The sequence below is a fragment of the Megascapheus bottae genome, chromosome 25 (genome assembly GCF_031878675.1).
Source record: "Megascapheus bottae isolate mThoBot1 chromosome 25, mThoBot2.hap1, whole genome shotgun sequence".
Taxonomy (NCBI): Eukaryota; Metazoa; Chordata; class Mammalia; order Rodentia; family Geomyidae; genus Megascapheus; species Megascapheus bottae.
In genome coordinates this window covers 21,542,132-21,564,234 of record NC_143533.1, presented here as the reverse complement: position 1 = coordinate 21,564,234, position 22,103 = coordinate 21,542,132, and the positions used below count along the sequence as shown (strand labels likewise).

Sequence of the window (22,103 nt, the reverse complement as noted above, 5' to 3'; positions counted from 1 at the left end):
GGTACCAAGGAATGGAACCCAGGTCTTTGTGCATACTAGACAAGCACTCTACCACTAGACCAAACTCCCAGCCCATGAGTGTGTTTTAAGACATGTTTATTCTTTCTTCAAAAGATGTACAGCAGTTCAAACAGAGCTTTATTTCCTCCCCAGGACCATAGGTAGACCAAAAGTAAGCCATTCCAGAATTGAAAGAAGCAAGACAGTGCTTGGTTCCCCTGAGCACTACCCATCTGGAGCCTGACAGATGGGGCAGGTGTTAGGAAGTCGTAGCTTCAGCAACAAAGATATGCTTGTAGCCCTTGATCTCCTTGACCTCATTGCTGCTGATGAGAACTTGGAGCTGGCGGGGTCCAGCTTTGATGGGGTACAGCTCCAGATGAACTTTGATGGTGTGCCCGGGTATCAGTGTTCCAAAGCTGACAGTAAAAAAGCTGAGGTGGAAAATCGGGGTCCCCCCTCCCAATCACAGGCTTTTCCTTCCCTGAAGAGAGTGGGGATGTGGGCCGAGGCCCCACTTCTCAGAAACCAGTGCAAGAGGGGGACATGTGGTGTCACTTACTTTTCTGATATCTGCCCAGTGATGAGGCCACTTCCCTCCAGCACCATGACGCAGTTAGTCAGGGCCACTGTGAGGGTGTTGGTGAGAGTGATGTGGACTCTCAGGATCTTGCCTACCACGGCCTTCTTAGACACCTGTGTGCAGAGAAGACGGAGGGGTCCTTCTGTAGTCCACTCAGTAACCTTCCTCCTCTACCTCCTGGTGACCACCAGGGTCCACTACTTAGGGCTACGGTGCTGCCATTGAGATAGAAGACCAGGAGCTGAGAATGTCTGAGGCTTGTTCTAGGTCAGAATACTCCAGGAGGCTACCAAATATAGGAATAGGCACCGAGCTGAAACTTGTTTCCTAGCCCACCTTGAACTGAAGTACCAGCTCTATTCAGAGACCTCACCTCAATAGACAGGTGGGGGGGCTCCAGACAGAAGTCCTTCAGAACCAGCATGTTTCGCCCTGTCCCTTCAACCTTGGCGATGCCAGACACTCGTATCAGCTTTTCGTCTGTCAGCTTCTCTCTGTAATTGCTGTAGGGCAGCAGGAGTAGTGACTGGATCTCTAAGAACAGGCGAAAACCATCTTGAGTCCAGGAATTGGGTCAGGGAAGAGGAGAGGGAGGGAGGGAAGGGATGAAAAGGAGGAAGAGAGAAAGAGAAAGTGGGAAGGAGAAGGAGGTGGGGAAATAGGGAAAGAGAGGCAAGGAATATGTATATGGGTGAGAGAAGCATAGTTTGTAGAGAGAGAAAATTTGTGTGTGTGTGTGTGTGTGTGTGTGTGATAATGGGTGCTTCATAGACTGCCCTCAGAGCTCACTGCTGTCTTACCTGAGGGGCTGATATCATAGGTTCAACAACTGACACATGGCTACCCCACAACCAGCCACTTTTCTGCCAGGAATGCGTGTGGTGTAGTGTGGTGGGGTGGGGATCGACCTCATACTAACCCTTCCCAGCATCTACACGCAAGTCCACCATTTGCCTCCAGATGGGCGGCCGAGTGCTGCCCCCGTGCAGTAGGGCCTGTGCGCTGAAGTGTATCAGCAGCCTGATGGGGCCCTGAGTGTGGGCTCTGGCTGGAATTGCCTGGACATGCAGGGTGAACAGCACGTCCTGGCCCCACACAGGCATCCTGGCCAGGTGAAGCTGCAGCCGCACTGGCTGATCCTCAAACTCCTCAGACCCCAGCAGATCCAGGAGGGATGAAGAGGCCCTTTTGTGTCCCAGCAGTGTTCTGGATGCTTTCATGAATACAGACCGTTCCTCGGGAGAGCCTGGCAGAATGAGAGACATAGGAAAGACGTCAGGGGTGGGGAATGGAGAATGAGGGCCAGAAACATTCTTGGAGAAACAACTCTGAGCTGTTATCTGGAAATCCTGCCCACAGCCGTGTGATTAGCAGCCCAGGGAAGCAAGCCAGCAAGGCAGCATGGTGGCTAGAGCCATGTGAACTAGTGTTGCTCAGTGCTGGCTTCAAGTTCTCGTCATCACTGTTTTCATCTCAGTACTCAGATCTTTGACCCAGGGATGAAATGAGCTTGCCTCACAAAGACGCCCAAAACCGTTCTGTTAAGTAAACTGCCAAATGTAAGCTCCAGCATTCCTCATCACCCTCCTCCTTCTCCCCCTCTTCCTCCTCCTCCTCCTCCTCCTCCTCCTCCCCCTCTTCCTCCTCCTCCTCCTCCTCCTTCCTTAAGCCAAGAGCTTCTTTCCCCTACTGGCATCCTCTCTCCCTAAAACACATGTTTGGACTGTTTAATCTCTTTCCCTTGGGACCTACTCAACATCCAGGCTTAACCCAGACCTACCCAGACTGTGAACTCCCCTAAGGCAAGTGACTGGCTTACCAGCCATTGTATTCTATGTAGTAGCCCATTTAGCCCTTTGAGGTACTCTTGTCCCAGAGGAGAAAATGGAAGCCTGAGGATGGTAAACCTGTTTAGGCTTACACAGCTAAAAACATGGTAGAGCCTTTTTTTATGCTCTCTGGTGGCCTTGACTCCACTGAAGCTCTCCATGAAGATGTTTGCTCGCCCCACAGACCCAGAGCTCTCCCACGCCTGAATTTCTATTTTTCCCCTGTTATTATTCCTCTGCTTTGGACACAGGGAGATGGTGCTATTACCCTGGAAGAGAGTTAGCAAATTAAACATAGGATCTCACCAGCTTCCTAGCTACTTGGGAGGAAGTAAGAGAAGGGTTAATAGTTTCAGGCCAGTGTGGGCAAAAGAATTAGTGAAACCTAACTCAATCGACATGGTATGTATGCATCTGTCATCCCGGCTCCATGAGGCAGAGGTAGAAAAATTATAATTCAAGCCTGACCCAGGCAAAAATATGAAACACTATCTGAAAAAAAAAAAAAACTAAAGCAGTAAGGCTGATATGGCCCAAACTGTAGTGCACTTTCCCAAGAAGTTCCAGGCTACAAATTCAGCCCCCAGGAGCTCCAAAAAAGAAACACACACACACATCCACACACACACACATACACACACACAAATGTATACAGGACCCCCAATTAAAATTGAACTTCAGAAAAAAAAGTAATTTTTGCATGCAATATTTGAAGCATACACTAAAATTCATGTCTGTCTAAATTTGAGTTTCAGATAGTGAATTCTTTTTAGTATGTCTCATACGCCACTAGGACATACTTAAACAAGTGAAATATTTGTTTAGCTGAATTTATTGGAATTCAGATTTCAACAGACATGTATCCCTAAATATGTCAAACTTCCCCTAGGCCCACATGTACAGCATCTAGGAAAGCCCCTAAGAGCACTTCATGAGGAGGAGAGGACCAGCTACCGATGCTTTTTTTGTTTTGTTTTGTTTTGTTTTTTTGCCAGTCCTGGGCTTGAGCTCAGGGCCTGAGCACCGTCCTTGGACTTTCTCAAGGCTAGAGCTCTACCACTTGAGCCTCAGCACCACTTCCAGCTTTTTTCTATGTATGTGGTACCAGAGGAATAGAACCCAGGTCTTTGTGCATGCTAGGCCAGCACTCTACCACTAGGCCAAACTCCCGGCCTCACTACTGATGGTTTCAATCCAGAGCCACCCCAGGGGCTACACCCACTCATCCCCAAATCCCAGGCCCAGGCACCTTCTGGATATTTGTACGAGTTGGTGATGTCTTGGCGCTGATCTGACCCTACCATCTTGGTGCTGATCTCTTTCCCAATGGAATCGGTATCGTGGGCAAGAATCTCTTGGGCCTGGCCCTTCTCAAGAAGCCAAATGACTTCATCAGCATTCACCGCAGCAAACACTAGAGAGGTGTCATAGTCCAGGTGGACATCCCCTTCCCTGATGGCCTTCACAGAGGCAGGGCCACAGCAGAACATTCCTGCGGAGGCAACAGGAGTTATGGGGTGTGGGTGTTGACCTGTTGGGCAGCGAGGCCTGTCATAGTTGTGGGAGGTAGAGATAAAGGATGGACGGTGGCACTAGTGACCCTCACTGCCAGGGTACCCTCCTCCACGACCAAGCTCTTTTGTCTCTGTGAATTTACCTGAACCCCACTGTCACTCTATGAAGTCCCCATTGCCATGACTTCGCAGGTAAGGTTGACAGAACTGAGAGGCCCACTAACTTTTCCAAGGACAAAGTTAAGACTGCCATTCTGCTACAACTACAACTGTGGGAAAAGGAGTGGAATGGGAAAGTGCTGCTGCTTTCTGGCTCCCTCTCACATGCCCAGTCACCTTTGTGGGCTTCCCAGGGAGCCTGTCCCTACCACGACAGTCCTCACATACCATTGCTGGTTTGCTGGGGAGTGGGATCCAGAACCTGCCATCCATTGTAGCCTGGTGGGAGGTCTTTGCGGATCATCCAGCACTCATTCCAGACATGGAAGTTCCTGCAGAAGGAAGGAGACAGGATACAGTGTGTGTGTGCGTGTGCACACGTGTGCATGAACACCCACTCTGCAGCCAACTTTTTGCTGGTTAATTGGACATAAGAGTCTCTAGGATTTATCTGCCTTGGATGGCTTTGACCCTCAATCCTCATATCTCAGACTCCTAGCTAGACATGAGCCACCAGTGCCAGGCTATCCTCTTCCCTCCCCTTTCTTCTCTACCCCCTCTTTCTTCCTTTTTTTTTTTTTTTCATCAGTCATCAGGCTTGAACCCAGGACCTAGATGCTGTCCCTGAGCTCTTTTGTTCAAGGCTAATGCTCTACCACTTTGAGCCATAGCACCACTTCTGGTTTTGAGTGGTTAACTGAAGATAAGGGTCTCATCAGGATCTTTCTTTCCAGGCTGGCTTCGAATTTTGATCCTCAGATCTCAGCCTCCTGAATAGCTAGGATTACAGGCGTGAGTGAGCCACCAGTACCCAGCCTGGGCTACGTATTTCTTAAGAATAGGAATCTTGTATTCCACAACCCTGTACTGTTAATCAGCCTTAGCATTTAATGTGGCTATAATACTTGTATCTACTTTACTGTCTCCATTTTATTTTTTATTAGAGTAGCTCCTGTTCTTGACTTGTCTGACATTTCCTCATAAGTGGATTCAGGTAATACATTCATAGATGGAATATTGCATAAGACATAAATCATTTTTCAGATATACCATTGCGTCTTGAGCCATAGTTGATTCAATCCCCCCTCACCAAGACTGTATCTGTAGATTCCAGGTTAAAGAACCTGCTTGCCTATTCAAAGTGACCCCATCTACATTTTACATACAAGAGAATGGAAGCTCTTGAGAGGAGACTTCAGGCCCAGCATCTAGTTTTCATGTAACTCACGGAGGCTTACCTGACAAATGGTTGGAAAAGGAAAACGGATTTGGGATAAAGCAAAAGTGAAAAGTATGAGGGAAACAGATTTGAGGTGCATAAATTTAAAAAATATACTGTCTCACAGGGAGAAGAAGAAGCAGAAAAAGAGACTGACAGAGGAATCCAGATACAGCAATAACAGGCATCAAGGTTCTAGGAGGAAAACCAACAATCCAGACTTAGAGAAGAATGAGGTGAGTAAAGACCTTTGGGTACATGTACAGGACCCCCAGCTGTGCATTTGGCTGAAGCTTTAGAGATTATCCTCAAGGCTGGGAGTTTGGCCTAGTGGTAGAGTGCTTGCTTAGCATGCACAAAGACCCGGGTTCGATTCGTCAGTACCACATATGTAGAAAAAAAAAAGCCAGAAGTGGTGGTGAGGCTCAAGTGGTAGAGAAAGCCTTGAGAAAGTCCATGGACAGTGCTCAGGCCTTGATCTCAAGCCCCGGACTGCCAAAAAAAAAAAAAAAGAAATTATCCTCATGTACCTGACAAATGTAACGGCAACCCCTCTATACATTACCTGGACAATTAAAAATAAAAATAAAAAAGAAATTATCCTCATGGCCAGGAGTTTGACCTAGTGGTAGAGTGCTTGTCTAGCATGCACAAAGACCCAGGTTCGATTCCTTGGTACTACATACATAGAAAAAGCTAGAAGTGGTGCTGAGGTCCTGAGCTCAAGCCCAAGACTGGCAATAAATAAATAAATAAATAAATAAAATAGAAAGAAAGAGAAGAAATGAAATGAAATTATCCTCATATCTTTTGCACTCTGAAATAATCTTCATTGATGATCTAATTAACCAGAGCAGCCTCTGAGATGGGGATTGTTCTCTGAGCATCAAGAGCCATAACCAGAGAAGTTATGCTTCAAAACCAGAAAGCACCAGGTAATTTTCTCCCTGACCTTGGACAGAGCAGTCTCCCTTACCACACTTTGTCTGGTTTCTGAGTTGGCAGCATCTCTGCATTTTGATCATAGTAGGTGTCAATGGTCAAATTCCCATCCATGCTGTGTGCAGAGCGGAAATTGGAAACCACTCGTGTTGGAACACCTAAGCATCGCATTACTGTCGAGAAGAAAAACAAGAATCAGTGAGCTGATTTCAAGCAGAATTGTTGTTTTTCATGCGGAATTTGTAACTTGCAAGTTGGTGGAGGATTCTTTTAGATCCATGTCTGTATCTCCTTTATTTCCAGAGCACAGATAGAATCCTGTTGTCCACTTTTCCTGGTCCATGGTATCCATTCACCAAGAGGCAAAAAGCATTTTTCTTCTTCTTCCTCCTCTTCTTCTTCTTGTCATGGGGCTTGAACTCAGGGCCCAGGCACTGAACCCAAGGCTTCATGCATGCTAGGCAAGCATTCTACTACGAAGGCTATGCTCCCAGCCCCAGCAAAAATGATTTGACAGTCCCTTAAAACAGTAATTTGTTCAAGTTATCATGTAAGAGTTTTCCTAGTTAGCAGCCTTCAGATTAAATGTGGGTATGAGGGGGAAACTGTAAAATATTTGTTAATTAGAATTTTAAAAATTCTAATTCTTGAGATGTGCGGCTTAACGTTTCTGAGTTTGCCTCCTTGTGTTACACACAAGGAAGAACCAGACCATATGATTTTCAGTTCTGAAGTTCTACTTGAAAACAAGAGCTTGGATAAAAGAGACAGAAAATAGAGGATGAATAGAAAGGCATCCCATTCTAGAGATAAAATGAATGTTATTGGAGGTTAAGAAACCACATACAATGCGATAGGCACGGATTTTGAAAAGGCAGGAGCGCCCTCTTGTGCCTGCAATGGCTCTTGTTAAAGCTGAGTTATGATCTCACTGGTGTAGTTACACAAATCAGACTTCACAACCTTACCAGCAACATACACACCACCACCATCACCATTACCATTGTAGATACAGATGGAATCAAGCAGAGAGCTGATGCATCGTGGGAACATAGGTCCCTGCCTCTGTCAGCGTAATTCAGAGATGTGGTTGTCAGCCCACCCCACTTGAAAGAGAGACCCTGGAAGGGAACACCCTCCCACCACACACTGGGGGTAGTACAGTGCTTTGGAAAGTAAAAGGACTGTCAACAAGGCCAAATCATTGAGCACTGGTGGCTCATGCCTGTAGTTCCAGCTGTTTAGTCTGGAAGATCAAAGTTCAAGTTCAGCAAGAAAATTTTTCTTGCTGACGTGTTGAAAGGGAAGACATTGATCAAGATGTATTTGAGTTATAAAATGACTTGTTGAATGGTAACCCCTTTGTACAACCACTTAAAGCTAATAAAAGTATCCAGAAGTGGCACTATGGCTTAGGTGGTACAGCATATTAGCCTGGAGCACAAAGACATTCAGGGACAGTGCCCAGGACCTGAGTTCAAGCCCCAGGACTGGCAAAAAAAAAAATCCTTGAGCCATAAAGATAATTAAAGCATAATTAAAAGAGAAAAGTTCTCTGGACTTCATCTCCAAAATAACCAGCAATGGAAAGTGGGGCTTGGCTCAAGTGTAGGGCGATACCCTTGGGCTGAAGAGCTCAGGGACAGCGCCCAGGCCGAATTCAAGCCACATGACCCACCAAAACAAAACAAAATAACCAGCAAAAGGTAAGATTAGGGGCTGGTAGTTTGGTTTGTCCTAGTGGTAGAGTGCTTGCCTAGCATGCACAAAGACCCGGTTCGATTCCTCAGTACCACATACATAGAAAAAAGCCAGAAATGGTGCTGAGGCTCAAGTGGTAGAGCTCTAACCTTGAAAAAGCCCAAGGACAGTGCTCAGGCCCTGAGCTCAAGCCCAGGACTGGCAAAAAAAAAAAAAAGGTAAGATTAAGAAGAATATGGCTCCAAGTGGTAGCGCATCCGCCTAGCAAGGGTGAGGTCCTGAATTCCAAACCTCAGTACACCAAAGAGAGAGGATTGTTTCAGTTCACTGAGGCTCTTTGGAAGGAATAAGATCAAGAACTTTTGACCTGGAGTCTATAGACTCTATATAATGTCTGCTTGGCCACCACAGGGACTTCGTAGCCCAACTAGAAATGCTAGGAGCACTACAGTAGGGTCAGCCCATTTCACAAGTGAACAAGTGAGATCACTTGATCTGAACACTCAGATTTAATCACTCAAAGCTCACTCTTCTTTGTCTGTACCATTAGATGCCAGACTGTGCTGCCCCTCTCAGAAAAGCCTAAGACCTTGGCCTCTTTATCTCTGTCCTCCCATCCCGAGTTGACCTGTCAGTCCAGAACACTGACCAAGCCCCTGATGTGCCTGGGTGGGAGACAAGCAGCACCTCAGTACCTTTCTTGTCTCCCCCGTTTTCCAGATAATGGGATCCCCGACAGCTTCTTGCTCAATTGTAAGTAACTGAGGACGCAGGAAACACCCTTGTGCCTCAAGGCTCGTCAGCAAGGTAACTTCTGCTTTGGGAACCACTAGCAGTTCTCCCACAATGTAGAAACTAGGGAGTGATTGCGCCCCCTCAGACTGTAGAGTATGCAGGCTAAGCTCCTGCTCCCTCACCCTCTGGCTGAAGGTCATCCCTGCCTGACCTCCGTGGTGACTCTTCACTCACCAGTACACATCACAGAGGCAAAGACCCAGCACTGTCCATACTTCACCGGCTGCCCGCCACTAGCCGACCACTGGCGCAGGATGGCCACGCTGCCATTCCACTCCAGAGGGCTGACGCCCATGGAGTAGTCCTCTCCCCAGTTCCCCTGCAGCACACCGTTGTCGTCGTTGCTGTTGATCTGCGGAGGAGAGGCAGGCGAGTGAGGTGGGGAGCTCAGGCTGTCCTCAGCGAGGACCAAGAACCTTCTGTCCTTACCATGGCACTCACAACCCTGCACACATACACCACGTTGTTCCGTTGAGAACAGTCTTTGGAGGGGTTCGTTAAGAAATACAGACTCTTGTTCAGGATCTCAAAGCAGATGTCCAGGATATCCTCTTCAAACTTCCAAGACATTCCCAGGGAGAAGACAGAGAAGAGCAAAAGTGTATAGAATTCCAAAGCATAAACTTCCTAGCAAACTCTCAGGGATGGTGTGTCTGTGGGGGTGAGGGGGGGCGAGGGTTCTTACTCTTCATGAACTTCTTTTTGTAGGGATGCAAAACTGCGTAGTTCTGACAGAAAATGCTAGAGAATGAGTGAGTCATTCCTGTTAGCTGAAAAGATTGGGGAAGGTTGGTTTTTTGTTGTTGTTGTTTTTGTTTTTGTTTTTGTTTTTCTGTTGGTCCTGGGACTTGAACTCTGAGCTTGGGCATTGTCCCTGAGCTCTTCAGATCAAGGTCCTATCCCTTGAGCCACAGCACCATTTTCATTTTTCTGGTGGTTAATTGGAGATCAGAGTCTCACAGACTTGAGTACTTTAGTGTTCAGGCTGGCTTTGAACCTTGATCCTCAGATCTCAGCCTCCTGAGTAGCTAGGGTTACAGGTGTGAGCCACCACACTGGCTAGGGAAGGTTTTTTTGAATCCACTAGTTGGTGAAAGAGTAGGAAAAAACACTGGGGAACATTTATCTGAGGCCTTTGGACATAGTGAAAAACCATATTAGTGGTGGTTGATGGCTGAGAAATGAAAAGCTGAAGGCCCCTTTCTGTGCAGTAAATGAATATTTGATGTTTATTAAAGAATCTGCTGTAGACTTTTCTTCTAAATAATTTGGTTAAGTTTTTCTGCAAAGCCTCCTCATCTTTTTTTGTTTTGTTTTGTTTATTTGGTCACTTGTGGGGCTTGGACTCTGAGCCTGGTCGCTGTCCCTGAGCTCTTCATCTCAAGGCTACCACCCTACCCCTTGAGCCACAGCGCCACTTCCGGTTTTCTGGTAGTTCACTGGAGATAAGAGTCTCACAGACGTTAGTGTCCTGGCTGGCTTTGAACCTTGACCCTCACATCTCAGCCTCTTGAGTAGCCAGGATTACAGGTGTGAGCCACTGCACCTGGCTAAGACTCCTCGTCTTTAGGAGGTCTTCTCTTTCATCTTTTGACATATTGGATTAAACAATATGGTGTCTGTAATTTGCTTCAGAGATTCCAGTGGTTGGGAGGGGAGAAGGGGCGTTCAGGACAAGCCTAGGCACACTTTTCCGTTACAGCATGAAAGCAGACATAGATGTTTCAATAAGTAAGCATGGCTGTTTTGCCTTAAAATGTTACAATCTCTGATATTACAAAATATCATTCCTTTTTTTGATGGTACTAGGATTTGAACTCAGACCCATACGTTTGTTAGGCAGATGTTCTTACTGCTTACGTAACATTCCTAGTATTTTTTGCCTTAGTCTTAAAACAAAACAAAACAGACAAGGGCCAAGATTTTGCCTAGACTGGCCTGGATTGTGATCCTTCAACCTATGCCTCTTGTGGAGCTGGGATTATAAAAGTGATAGACCAGGCCCTAGCATGCATGAAACCCTGGGTTCAATTCCTCAGCATCACATACTCAGAAAAAGCCAGAAGTGGTACTGCAGCTCAAGTGATAAAATGTTAGCCTAGAGCAAAAGGTGTCTAAAGATAATGCCTAGACCCTGAGTTCAAGTCCTAGGACTGGCAAAAACCAAACCAAACCAAAACAACAAAAACCCAAAATGATAGACCATACACCTAGCCATAAAATGTTGAAACTTAAAAAAAAATAAGAATCTTTTAAAATGTGAGAAATTTAAAATGCCAAATTCATTGGTGGGACTTAGGAAAGCAGGCAGAATTCCAGCAGTTGGAAGGCACAGACAGGAAGATTGCAAGTTCAAGGTCAGCCTGGGCTATATAATACATTTAAAGTCAGCCTGGGGCACATAGCAACACCCTGTGTCAAACCAACCTTTCCTCCCTACACACACATTTAAAAAAATTAAAAAAGCAGTAGGTAATATCTGCCATCCCCTGCTGAAATGGATGAAGGAAGACATAATCAACTGGTCTGTTGAAGCTGAGAAATGAGCACATGGAGGTTCATTCTAATGACAAGTGTCTTTTAATATTATTTTAAGACTTTCATAATGAAACATCAATAGCTAAAGAGGAAAAGCATCTCTTCTTTCTTTGCTCCTCTTATTGGGAGAAAAATGAGTCCAGGACTTCACACTGTTAGCTGTCCCTCATGCGCTAACAGTTTATTTTCCAAGGACTGGCCTTAACAATCCCGCCCCAGGCCCACCTTGAGGTGATGAGGTTACCTGACCATAATTCCAGGGCCAGGAGGTGATGACGCTTTCATGACCCTTGTAAACGAAGCCATAGTCACTCATTATATACTCCTGTAGCAGAATTTCACTTGGCAGGTAGACATCATCCTCTGAGTAGTAAAAAGTGGCAGCAAATTTTTTAAAAAGATAATAAAATTAAAAACTGGTAGTAACAGTGTTTTTCAGGCAACCGGAGGTACAGCCAGTGGATTGATGGCAGCCGATTTTCAGACCAACCCCTTCAAAGCCTACCATAAATTTCTCTAGAAGTTGGAAATATATACTTTTAAAAATAAGGACTATAAGTTAAATATAATTAGAACTAATACAATGTGCCATCTGGTAAATTATTTTTAACATCACACGGTGTGTATTTTCATCATGCCATTAACAAATTGTTTTTGGTTTCTTCTTAAATTCTTCATTTTTAAATTCTCCGTTTTAGGTGTAGAGCCAAGCATTGCAGTACACACATATAATCCCAGCACTAGGTAGCCAAGGCAGGAAGATTGCGTTAAAGACAGGCCTGGGTTTAAATAATGAGACCGTGGTCAAAAAAAAAACCACATGATATTTTTTTATAAGAGTGCATATAACTTATTCCATAGATACGCGGTGATTTATCTTCTGGAATTTTCTCAGAAGAACTTCACAGAACATTCTCGATGGATCTGGTTAGCAACACAGCCTGAGAGCAGGTCTTACCTGGACTCCATGGGTTAAAGAGCAGGATGAAAGCCCCCAGTGGGTAAGTCACACTATGTCCCTGGCTCTGAGAGATCGCTATCTTCAGTGTGTAGTGACCAATGACTGCACTGGCCGATGAGAAAATGGAGACTTGGAGAGCGTTTGAGTCAATGATGAAGTCAGAAGCACTCCAGACATTGCCAGGCTGGGTCTGGGTGAGTGGGAATGTGGCTCGCATCCCTAGCAGCTCTGTGGGCTCGGGTCCTGGGTAGGAGAGAATGACTCCAGAAGGAGGCTCCAAAAACCTGTGTCACATGATTTCCTCAGGGCCCCAGCTCCCCCACATCTTGCTAATCTTTTTGGTTTAGGGTTTTATTTTTACTGGGTGTCCTCAGGCAAACCACCTAAGATCTTGGGGCTGTGTTTTGTTTGTTGGATTAATCTGTAAAGTGGGGGTTTACAATAGTGCCCACTTAAAGCCTTTCATGGGGGAGATAAATGAGATGGTTTGTGTGTGAAGTTTTAGCACAATGCCTGCGAACTTGAAGATCGGCCATCCTAAACCAGGTACTGGTAGCTCACACCTGTAATCCTAGCTACTCAGGAGTCTGAGATCAAGATTGTGGTTCAAAGCCAAGACAGTCCATGAGACTCAAATCCCCTTAACCACTAGGAAACCAGAAGTTGAGCTGTGGCTCAAACTGGTAGAGTGCTAGCCTGGAGCAAAAAGAGTTTAGGGGCAGCACCGAGGCCCTGAGTTCAAGCCCCACAACTAACACAGGGAAGCTGCGTATGATAGGTTTGTAATGTCAGCACTTAGGAGACAGATGTAGGACAATCTCAAGTTCAAGATCAGGCTGGGTTCATGCCTGTGATCCTAGCTACTCAGGAGCCTGAGATCTGAGGATCATGGTTCAAAGTCAGCCAGGGCCACTAAATCCCATGAGACTCATATCTTCAGTGAACCACCAGAAAGCCAGAAGAGGTGTTATGGCTCAAAGTTGTAGAGTGCTAAGCCGGGAACAGTGGCTCACAGCTGTAATCCTAACTACTCAGGAGGCTCAGATCTGAGGAATAAGGTTCAAAGACAGGCAGGCACAAAAGGACTAGAGACTCTTATCTCCAATTAACTTCTAGAAAACCAGAAGTGGAGCTTGGCTCACCTCACAGGTAGGGTGGTAGGGACAACGCCCAGGCCCAGGGATAGAGCAGTAGCCTTGAGCTGAAGAGCTCAGGGACTGAGTTCAAGCCCAATGACCCATAAAAAAAAAGAGCCAAGTACCTGTGGTTTACACTTATCATCCTAGCTAGCCAAGGAAACAGATCAAAGGACCCTGATTCAAAGCCTCAAAGCCAGCCTGGACACACGTATCTGCAGACTCATATCTCCAATGAACTAGCAAAAAAAAAAAAATAGAGCAGGGCCCTGAGTTCAAGCTCCAGTACCAGTGGTGGAGGGGGGAGGAGGGGCTGCAAATGAACTTTCCTGATATTCCATGCTAAGGGAGCCTGTAGGTAGAGCTCCTGGGGGGTGGGACGAGCTCACCAGTCTCGGCCACGAAGATGATATGGTCCCTCTGGGGCTGGAAGCGTCGGTTGAAACCGAGGGTGATGGTGAAGTTCTGGCCTCGGCGCAGGACAAGCTGCGTCAAGCCCATCTCCTGCGTGTGATGGTCCTTGTTGTTCTTGGGAGTCTGCAGGTCCACAGAGTGGAGCTCTAAGTCTGCCACTAGGAGAGAGGGCAAGATGGGTCACTGCCCAGCTGTGACAAATGCTAGAGCGCTGGGATTCCCCCAAAGCAAAACGTGACTAGATACCTGAAAGCTCCTCTGTCATCCTGTGGCATGGTAATAAGCACATTAACTTTTTTTTAGAAATAAGTTTATTCAGAATTAAAATAGTAAAAGACAACAGATATTGATTTTTAGACTACTCATGGTAACTCGTGGGTACTGCTACAGTTTACAGATAAGAAGTTTTAGCCGGCACATGATTCCGATGTTGATGTAGAGTTGGGTAGTCCAGTGATAAAAACAATTGATGGAAACAGAGGAAACTTCGGTTATGGAAGCCAGGTGTTGTGCAGAGACCTGTGCATACACTGAGGCAGGAATATTCTGAGTTCCAGCCCAGCCTAGGCTACATAGTTAGACCCTGGTCTTGAAAAGTCAACCAATCAACCCAACAAAGAGAAAACCCTTTAGTGAAATAGATCTAGCTATCAGAGCGTCATATTACAGAAGCGCAGCAGGAACTCATATATTCTATTACAAGAAGAAATGAATTCAGCCACTGGACAACCCGGTTAGTAGATGCCGGCCAATATTCCAGTCACAACATGGTCATTCTGCTTATTGGTTATGAAAGCGAGTTAGAATCTAGGAGAGAAGAAAAATAAGTGAAGCTTTTGGGTGACAATTTGGACATACTTGGAAATGTTTGCCACGACTGCTCCCCAAATAGAAAAGGTATTTATTAATGCAACAAAAAGATTTATAGAAAGGAGCCTTTGACATTAATAACAAGGCAAACGATATTAAAATTAGCCATCAGGAGACTGGTGGAAAGGCTCAGGCAGTAACAAGGGCTGCTTAGCAAGGGCAAAGCTCTGCGTTCCAATCCTGGTATACTACAAAGAAAATTTTAAGAACTTGGCCTTGAGCCTGTTGCCACCAGGGAGGACAGCGGATGGGGAGGCTGCTCCCAATATGGATTTGCTGTCTAGCTGCCCAAATACCAGCAATCAAATGCTCTCACTCTTCTGCCCCACTGAGACAGGAAGCTCGTTCTTTTTGTTTGTTAGTCATGTGGCTTGATTTTGGGGCCTGAGCATTCTTGCTCAAGGCTTGTGCTCTACCACTTAGAGACACAGCGCCACTTGCAGTTTTCTGGTGGTTAATTGGACATAGAGTCTCATAGAATTTCCTGCCCGGGCTGGCTTTGAACTGTAATCCTCAGATCTCAGCCTCCTGAGTAGCTAGGATTATAGGCACGAGCTACCAGTACCTGGAGGCAGGTCAGTTTTTCAAGTTCAGTATACTGTGACTGTGTGAAATTTCTCTTTCAGGGTCAACCTTAATCCTCAAGACATAATAAAAGTTAGGCACCTGTAGCTCTTGAAATCTGGAAGATCATGGGTCAAAGCCAGTGTGGGATGAAAAGTCTATGAGACCTCATCTCCAATTAACCAACAGAATGCCAGCTGAGGGTATGACTGAAGAGGTAGAATGCCTGCTATGCACAAGAAAGTTAAGCAAGAACATAAAGCTCTTGAGTTCAGACCCCAGTATGGTGAAAAGAGAAGGAAGGAAGGAAGGAAACAAAAGAAAAGAAAAGGAAAGGAAGAGAAAATTTGCCGAATCTTCCCACAAAGATAATACTTCCTAGCTGCACCCATTCAGAGAGCTCAGGTGCCCCAAAGTGGCAGTGAATCCTCATATGCCCTGCACAAGCGGCACCAGGAGATGGGACAACCTATCCTGGCTGCTAGAAGCATCATAGTTCCTACAACATAGCTCCTAGGAGCAGCCAGCCAGGATTCTCTCCATTGGGGAAGCAAAGGAGAAGGAGAGGGAATATGTCTTCCTCTCTGTGCCCATGGTTATGGCTCATTAAGCAATTCATTCTCCATTGGACATTTAGATGTTGGTTTTTTTTTTAAATCCCATTTAATATAATTATGCATTTGGTTCACGAATAGGCTTTTTATGTCAAGGAGACATGATTAAGAGAATACAAGGAAAGGCTTCCAAGGAAACCAGAAAGAAGAGCCAAGAGAATCAAGGAGAGATTCAGCAATGCAGGAAATTCAGCAGAATCAATTTAAAAAAACAAAAAACATGTCAGCACCTACAAGACCTGGCTTGGCTGCGATCCCAATGAAGTTAATGACATAAGGAGGAGAAAAGGTAAGCTACAGACACAAGACTCCTGGCACTTGTTTGACTAATACAAAGGCACAAGTATAAAAGGCTCAAGTTATATCCTAATATATTATCAGCCTTAAAAAAAAAGGATATTAAAACAGCCATCTACTTGTAAGAAATTCTGAGAACTGAAACTCCTGTCTTCTGAGAAACTGAAGCGTGAGAATTCTGCTCTTACACACAGCTCCATCTGCCTCCTTGGGTCCTGGCTCAGAGGCAGTCACTCCATGGGGGTTTTCTTTCTTGATCTCTTGATCCCTGACTTATCACACCTTTTCTGTATTTTCTTCAGAGCATTGAATGACATATAGAATTAGAGCTTTAGCATCTTGCCTGAACCCAGATTCCCCCATGCCTAGAAAAGATATAATACCTAATTTCAGAAAATGATGGCTTATGTTTATGGAATGCTTACTGTAGGTCAGTTGCAGGAGCATTTTTTTAATGTCTGAAATCACATATAGCCTCAAATTCCTCTGCATGTATTGTATGTGTGTGCATGCATGCATGCGTAGATGTCCTTCATTGCTGGAGTTTTAACTCAGTCCCTCACATTTTGTGGGACTGTGTTCTACTGCTGAACCACCATGCCCCAATCCCTTTTTTTGTACTGATTAGTTTGAGATGTAGTCTTACTTTTTTACCCAGCCTGCGCCTGAAATGCAATCTGCCTATATTTTATGTTTCCCATTGTAGCAGGCATGACAGGCATCCATCACCATGTCCAGCTTCTCCCACGGATGTGGTGTTATAGACCTTTTTTGGGGGGGGTCAATTGTGGTGCTTGAACTCAGGGCCTGGACGCTGTCTCTGAGACTCCCTGTGCTCAAGGCTAGTGTTCTACCTCTTGAGCCACAGAACCCCTTCGGGTTTTGGGGTGGTTAATTGAAGAGAAGAGTCTCATAGAGACTTTTCTGCGCAGGCTAGCTTAGAACTGTGATCCTCAGATCTCAGCCTCCTGAGTAGCTAGGATTACAGGTGTGAGCCACCAGTTCCCGGCTTAGAGATTTTTTTTTCCCCCCAAACTAGCCTAGAATTATGATCCTCTTGACATCAGTCTACCACGTATAAGCCACCAGTGCCTGGCCTATGATGAATTGTTAATATGTAGCAGGGTGCTGGGCAAAGCTAGGACTCGAGCCAGCTAGGCTGCTCCAGAGGCTGTCCTTTTAATTTCCACAGGTTCCTGCCTTCCCTGGTATCTCCCCCAGGATCTTTGCTGAGTGGATAGACGTGTGTATACATCAAGGCCAAGAACGATCCGAATTTTAACCCATCAATACCTCTTCTAGGATTAAAAAAAAATAGGATCACAGTTGTACACAAACATATAAACATAAGGATTTTCCATGTGATGTAAATATCCTTCAACCACAGTTGGATGTTAAACCTTATTCCTTTCATCTGATGTAATCAGCAAAGATGATTGTTGTTACAATAACAAAAAAGACTAAAGGAAAATCACTCTCCAGAGAGTAGAGGGAAATCACTCTCTAGATACCAGAGAGAAATCACTCCCTAGATATTAAAAACCAAAATTAAAAGGGACTGAAACATAGCATGGTGCAGATTCTCTTTGGGCAGTGGAAGTATGGGAAAGGTTTCTTTAAGTTTTCAGTGTTTAGACATGCCTTCCTTTTGTATTTAGGAGAAAGTGTTACTTTGATTAAAGACAGGTTTCTGAGTAGGTGAGGCAGCATAGAAGCTGTACTTGAGGATTAATTCAGCTGTGGTGTTTAACCCAGACCGGAGGGAAAAAAAGACAAGGGTGGGGAGGGCAGAGAGAGTTCTGTTGCAACCCATCTAAGACAAAGACTAATGAGCACTGAAAATACCCGTGCCGGTTAGAGGAGAGGAGGGACCACCCTACTGCATGAGGCAGGCTGATCAATATGCATTGGAATGGCTTGGCCGGCTGAGATGCCAGTGAGTGTGGATGAAGACCCAGGCCAGGAAAGGGATCCACTGCCAAAAGCCTGGATCCCTCCAGAGGAAGACAGCAGTGGGTAAGTTACATAAAGCCCAGCCAGCAGAGAGAAGTGACTCCTGCCACCAAATACTAGGTGGCCTCATTCCCTTCTTTTCTAGTTAGCCTGCTTTTCATTGTCTGCTTCTCAACATTAGTGTCAGTTTAACTAATATTTTACTCTTTCACTTCTTCCCTCTTAAATACAGCATGTATGCTGTGTTTACTGTCGGGTTCTATACCTCTTTCAACAATGCAGGAATAAAAAATGTCTTAAAATTTCAAACCCAAATCCTTAACCTAACCTACGGTTCCAGCATGCCTTCCATTGTGTGTCTGCATATCGTGGCCTCCAAATAGAGCATGCCCATGGCTGGAGAGCTCCTGCCCCTTCCTTCCTTCATACCGAAGTCTCCACTGTACCAGTTGTTCAAGCAGAACTTCACATGCATCTCCTCCCTGGAATCCTTTGCAAGCATTTCAGAAAACAGAAATGCTTTCGCCTTTGCAGCAGGGCTTTGATATCTATATCTGGCTACAGGCCCTATGTGCACCAGATCTTCCTGCCCCTACCTACAACTACCCAGTGAGATGTCAGGAAGATTAACAATATCCTACGTTGTTTGGGGACATTTGGAAATGAACTCTCAGAGATCCTGATAATGAAAGTCTGATCCACATCAGCTTTCCTGGCTCCTCTCTGCCTCCCGCTGCCCTCTCCAGGCTTCTCCCCTCTCTTGATTGAACACTTCAGAAAAGTTAAAGAGATAAGCAGTACTCACCCGGATCCATCTCCCTCCTTCTCCAGATAGCCAAGCCCTGGGCTAGTCAGCATTAGAATTCCATTCCTAATGGCCTCTCTGAACATTGAGAACCGTCCTACTAGAAACTTTCCTTCCATCCTGGAGTCGGGTGGGGCCGTCACTTCCTCCTCCTCCCAGCCCTACTCTGAAATTTCCCGTTGTTGAGGGTACATTTTACCTTCAGGAAAGGAGCTCCTACTTTAATAAGCCTTTACGTTTGCTGAGGGATTTATTTTGGTGGCTTCCCATTGAAGCTGAGGAGATTCCCCAAGTTCCATGGGAGGAAAGCTTGGCTTGTGTCTATCCCTTTGCACCTCTTTCCCTTTGAGGCTGAGTATCTCCTTCATTCTAAACCAGATGAGCATAGCATGGACCAAGAGGCGTCAGTGCTGAAAGGACCAAAAGACTGCATCCCTAAGGAAGGCAATAGTTACAAAAGAGGCTTTGTCGCTCATTACGACCCAGAGAGCTTTGCCTCTTGGAGGAGGAAAAAAAAAAGGCATGTTGTAGGTGAATTATGTTGTAGATTAAAAAATAAAGTTGACAGAATTTCTGGTCGGTGGCTATGATGTCAACTTAGGAGACAAAAGCAGAACAGCTTATCTTTGTGGTGTAAGAAAAGTACTGTTTACACAGATAGACTTGATCATGATGGATTGTGATTTCTTTTTTAAATATTGAAGAGAATGCAGCCAGGATACTAGTGAACACACCTATGTGTGAGTTTGAAGATGCTAATCCCTGTGCCATCCGTGCCAAGGGAGGAACCTTCGTGTCTAAAGATGTCCAATTAGCTCAAGAGATGTGAGGAGAAAGAGCTTAATTGAAGGTAGTTATTAATGGCATTTTGTAGTAAATTCTTTAAATTTACTACAAACTTTTTAAACTCAGTTTGTGACTTTTTGTAATAATTTTTTATAATGTTGTAAAAGATATTCTAATGAATTTTTAAAAATCCACAGTGGGTGTTTATAGGAAGTTTTAATCCAAGTGGAAAAATATTTTTAAGAGAAAGTAAAAAAAACGGAGGGGGTAGGAAGATCATGGGAGGGGATTAGGACTTATGGATATATGTTTACCAAACTGACAGGCTAAAGGGAAGTAAAAGTATCCATTCAACAGGCTAGGTGAGGAATTTAGATTGGTCAAGTAGGTGCAGCAAAGAAAACACAAGCTATTTACCTGTTTACTGATCATTGTTAGAGGTATGCAAGAGATGCATAATTCCTCAGGATAATCTGGGTGATTCATGGGAAATTCCTGAGCCTATTGTATTGTAGCCAAAGTTTCTGTCATGTCCCCTATCCACCCCAACTCTCTTTTTTTTTTTTCAGATTTGAGATAAGGTTTCACTGTGTAGCTCAGACTTGCCTTGAGCTTACAATCCTGCCTCAGCTTTCCAAATGCTGGAAATATATACCAGCAGACTTAGCCTTAAAAAATATTCTACAGGGCCTGGAGTTTGCCTAGTGGTAGAGTGCTTGCCTAGCATGCATGAAGAGCCAGGTTCAATTCCGCCATTTCACATACATACAAAAAGCCAAAAGTGTTTCTGTGCCTCAAGTGGTAGAGCTCTAGCCTTGAGAAAACCCAAGGACAGTGCTGAGACCCTGAGTTCAGGCCCAGGACTGGCAAAAAAAAATTCTACAGTAATATATATATGTATATTACATACATATTTATGTATATACATGTCTATGTATATATATATACAGGTACTACATACTTTATATAGTATATACTATACCTGTGCTATATAGTATATATAGTATATATACTACAGATTGTGCCCTATATAGTATATATATGCTATATATGGTATGTACTTGTGTATATATACATGTATATATGTATATATGTATATATTTCTTTAAGGAAGGAGTAACTTTGACAAATGATTTTTTGGAATAAAAAAATCTAAATTCCACATTAATATTTTGAATATAGATTTTTTAAAATAGTGGAAGAATCAGGCACCAGGAGTTTATGCCTGTAATCCTAGCTACTCAGGAGGCTTGAGATCTGAGTGAGGATCGTGGTTCAAGGCCAGCCCAGGCATGAAAATTCATGAGACTCTTATCTCTAACTAACCACCAGAAAACCGGAAGGGTGCTGTGGCTTAAAGTGGTAGAGAGCTCTTCAGCTCAAGGATGGCTCCTAGGACCAGAGTTCAAGCCCCACAGTTGACCAAGAAAAAAAAATAGTGGAAGATATAGTTTGGCAAGTCTCCTTCCTGCTATTTTGTCAGATAGGGTTTTTTCCATAACTATAATCATACTGTTTCTTGAAGATAAGATTTTTTTTAATGAAAATTTACTAGTCAAACAATTTACTGTGTTTTTTTAAATGAGTGCTTTAATATAATGACTTGGAAAAATGCTATGGAAAAGTAAGTTTTCGTATCAAATATTATTTATTTATTTATTTATTTAGGCAGTTCTAGGTTTTGAACTCAGGACCTTGCTCTTGTTAGGAGGCACTCTAGCATTGCGTCATGCCTCTAGCCCTGTTTGTTTATTTTAACTGTTTTTATTTGGAGATTTTTAGTATGGGATTTGCATTCTATGGTTAGGATGTTTTCACTAAAACTCATGTTGAAATTTAATCCCCATTGTAAGATATTAAAAGGTGGAACCTTTAAGAGGCAATTAAGTCATGAGCAGAATGGAGTAATCTATTAATGGATTAATGCACTAATGCATTCTTTCTCCAAGAGGTCTGTTATAAAAGTAAAATTGACTCTGCCTTTTTATGCTTCTTCCTTGCCATTTGAGTTTGTGTACTACCTTGGAGCTCTCCAGAGTATTCCCTTTATAAAGCAATCATTTTCAACAGGGACAGAAAGGAGTCAGAGACAAGAGTTTCAAACTTGAAAAATCAAAGCTGGCTTTAATGCAGTACTATAGATATGGGAGTTTTAAAATTGCAAGTGGCTGGTTTTATTCTTTTTCTTTTGTCAGTTGTGAGGCTTGAACTCAGGGCCTGTCCCTAAACTCTTTTGCTTAAGCCTAATGCTCTACCACTTTGAACCTAGCTCCACTTCCAGTTTTTGAGTGGTTAATTGGAGATAAGAGTCTCTTTCCTACCTGAGCTGGCTTTGAACTGGAAGTCCTCAGATCTCGGCCTCCTTAGTAGTTAGGATTATACACATGAGCCACTAATGCCTGGCTTTGTTTTCCCCTCTCATG

General features: G+C 44.4%; 2 protein-coding genes across 8 annotated transcripts in view; one reads left to right on the top strand and one right to left on the bottom strand.

The window, feature by feature from the left end:
* Window positions 1–22,103, top strand: part of Ccndbp1 (cyclin D1 binding protein 1) — a 94,776-nt gene that overhangs the window by 65,483 nt on the left and 7,190 nt on the right. For 2 of the 7 annotated variants that reach the window (XR_016532613.1, XR_016532609.1), the window contains exons 10-13: window positions 5,432–5,540; window positions 8,498–8,754; window positions 12,142–12,281; window positions 15,921–16,128. Coding sequence is in view for 1 of the 7 variants with exons in the window: in XM_090318525.1 (XP_090174651.1) it covers window positions 5,432–5,485 (54 nt within the window). In the remaining 6 variants the exon portion in view is untranslated. Of the gene's footprint in view, window positions 1–5,431; window positions 6,008–8,497; window positions 8,755–12,141; window positions 12,282–15,920; window positions 16,129–17,328; window positions 18,153–22,103 lie in introns of those variants that run through there. The other 5 variants (XR_016532610.1, XR_016532608.1, XR_016532612.1 and 2 more) reach the window with 5 other exon arrangements.
* Window positions 223–18,904, bottom strand: Tgm7 (transglutaminase 7). The gene is made up of 13 exons (XM_090318517.1): window positions 18,895–18,904; window positions 13,767–13,949; window positions 12,239–12,484; window positions 11,525–11,643; window positions 9,172–9,300; window positions 8,917–9,094; window positions 6,281–6,419; window positions 4,314–4,417; window positions 3,662–3,904; window positions 1,503–1,829; window positions 957–1,117; window positions 563–696; window positions 223–419 (listed from the first exon to the last, which is right to left on the bottom strand). Exons 1-13 carry the CDS (start codon window positions 18,902–18,904, stop codon window positions 260–262), a joined length of 2,133 nt encoding a protein of 710 aa, XP_090174643.1. The 3' UTR covers window positions 223–259.

Excerpts from the sequence above, each read along its gene's own strand:
- Tgm7 (XM_090318517.1), bottom strand. Across the intron at positions 11,644-12,238 it reads CTTTAACCCATGGAGTCCAG|AGGATGATGTCTACCTGCCA; the intron begins GTAAGACCTGCT and ends TTTACTACTCAG. Across the intron at positions 420-562 it reads ACTGGGCAGATATCAGAAAA|CTTTGGAACACTGATACCCG; the intron begins GTAAGTGACACC and ends TTTTACTGTCAG.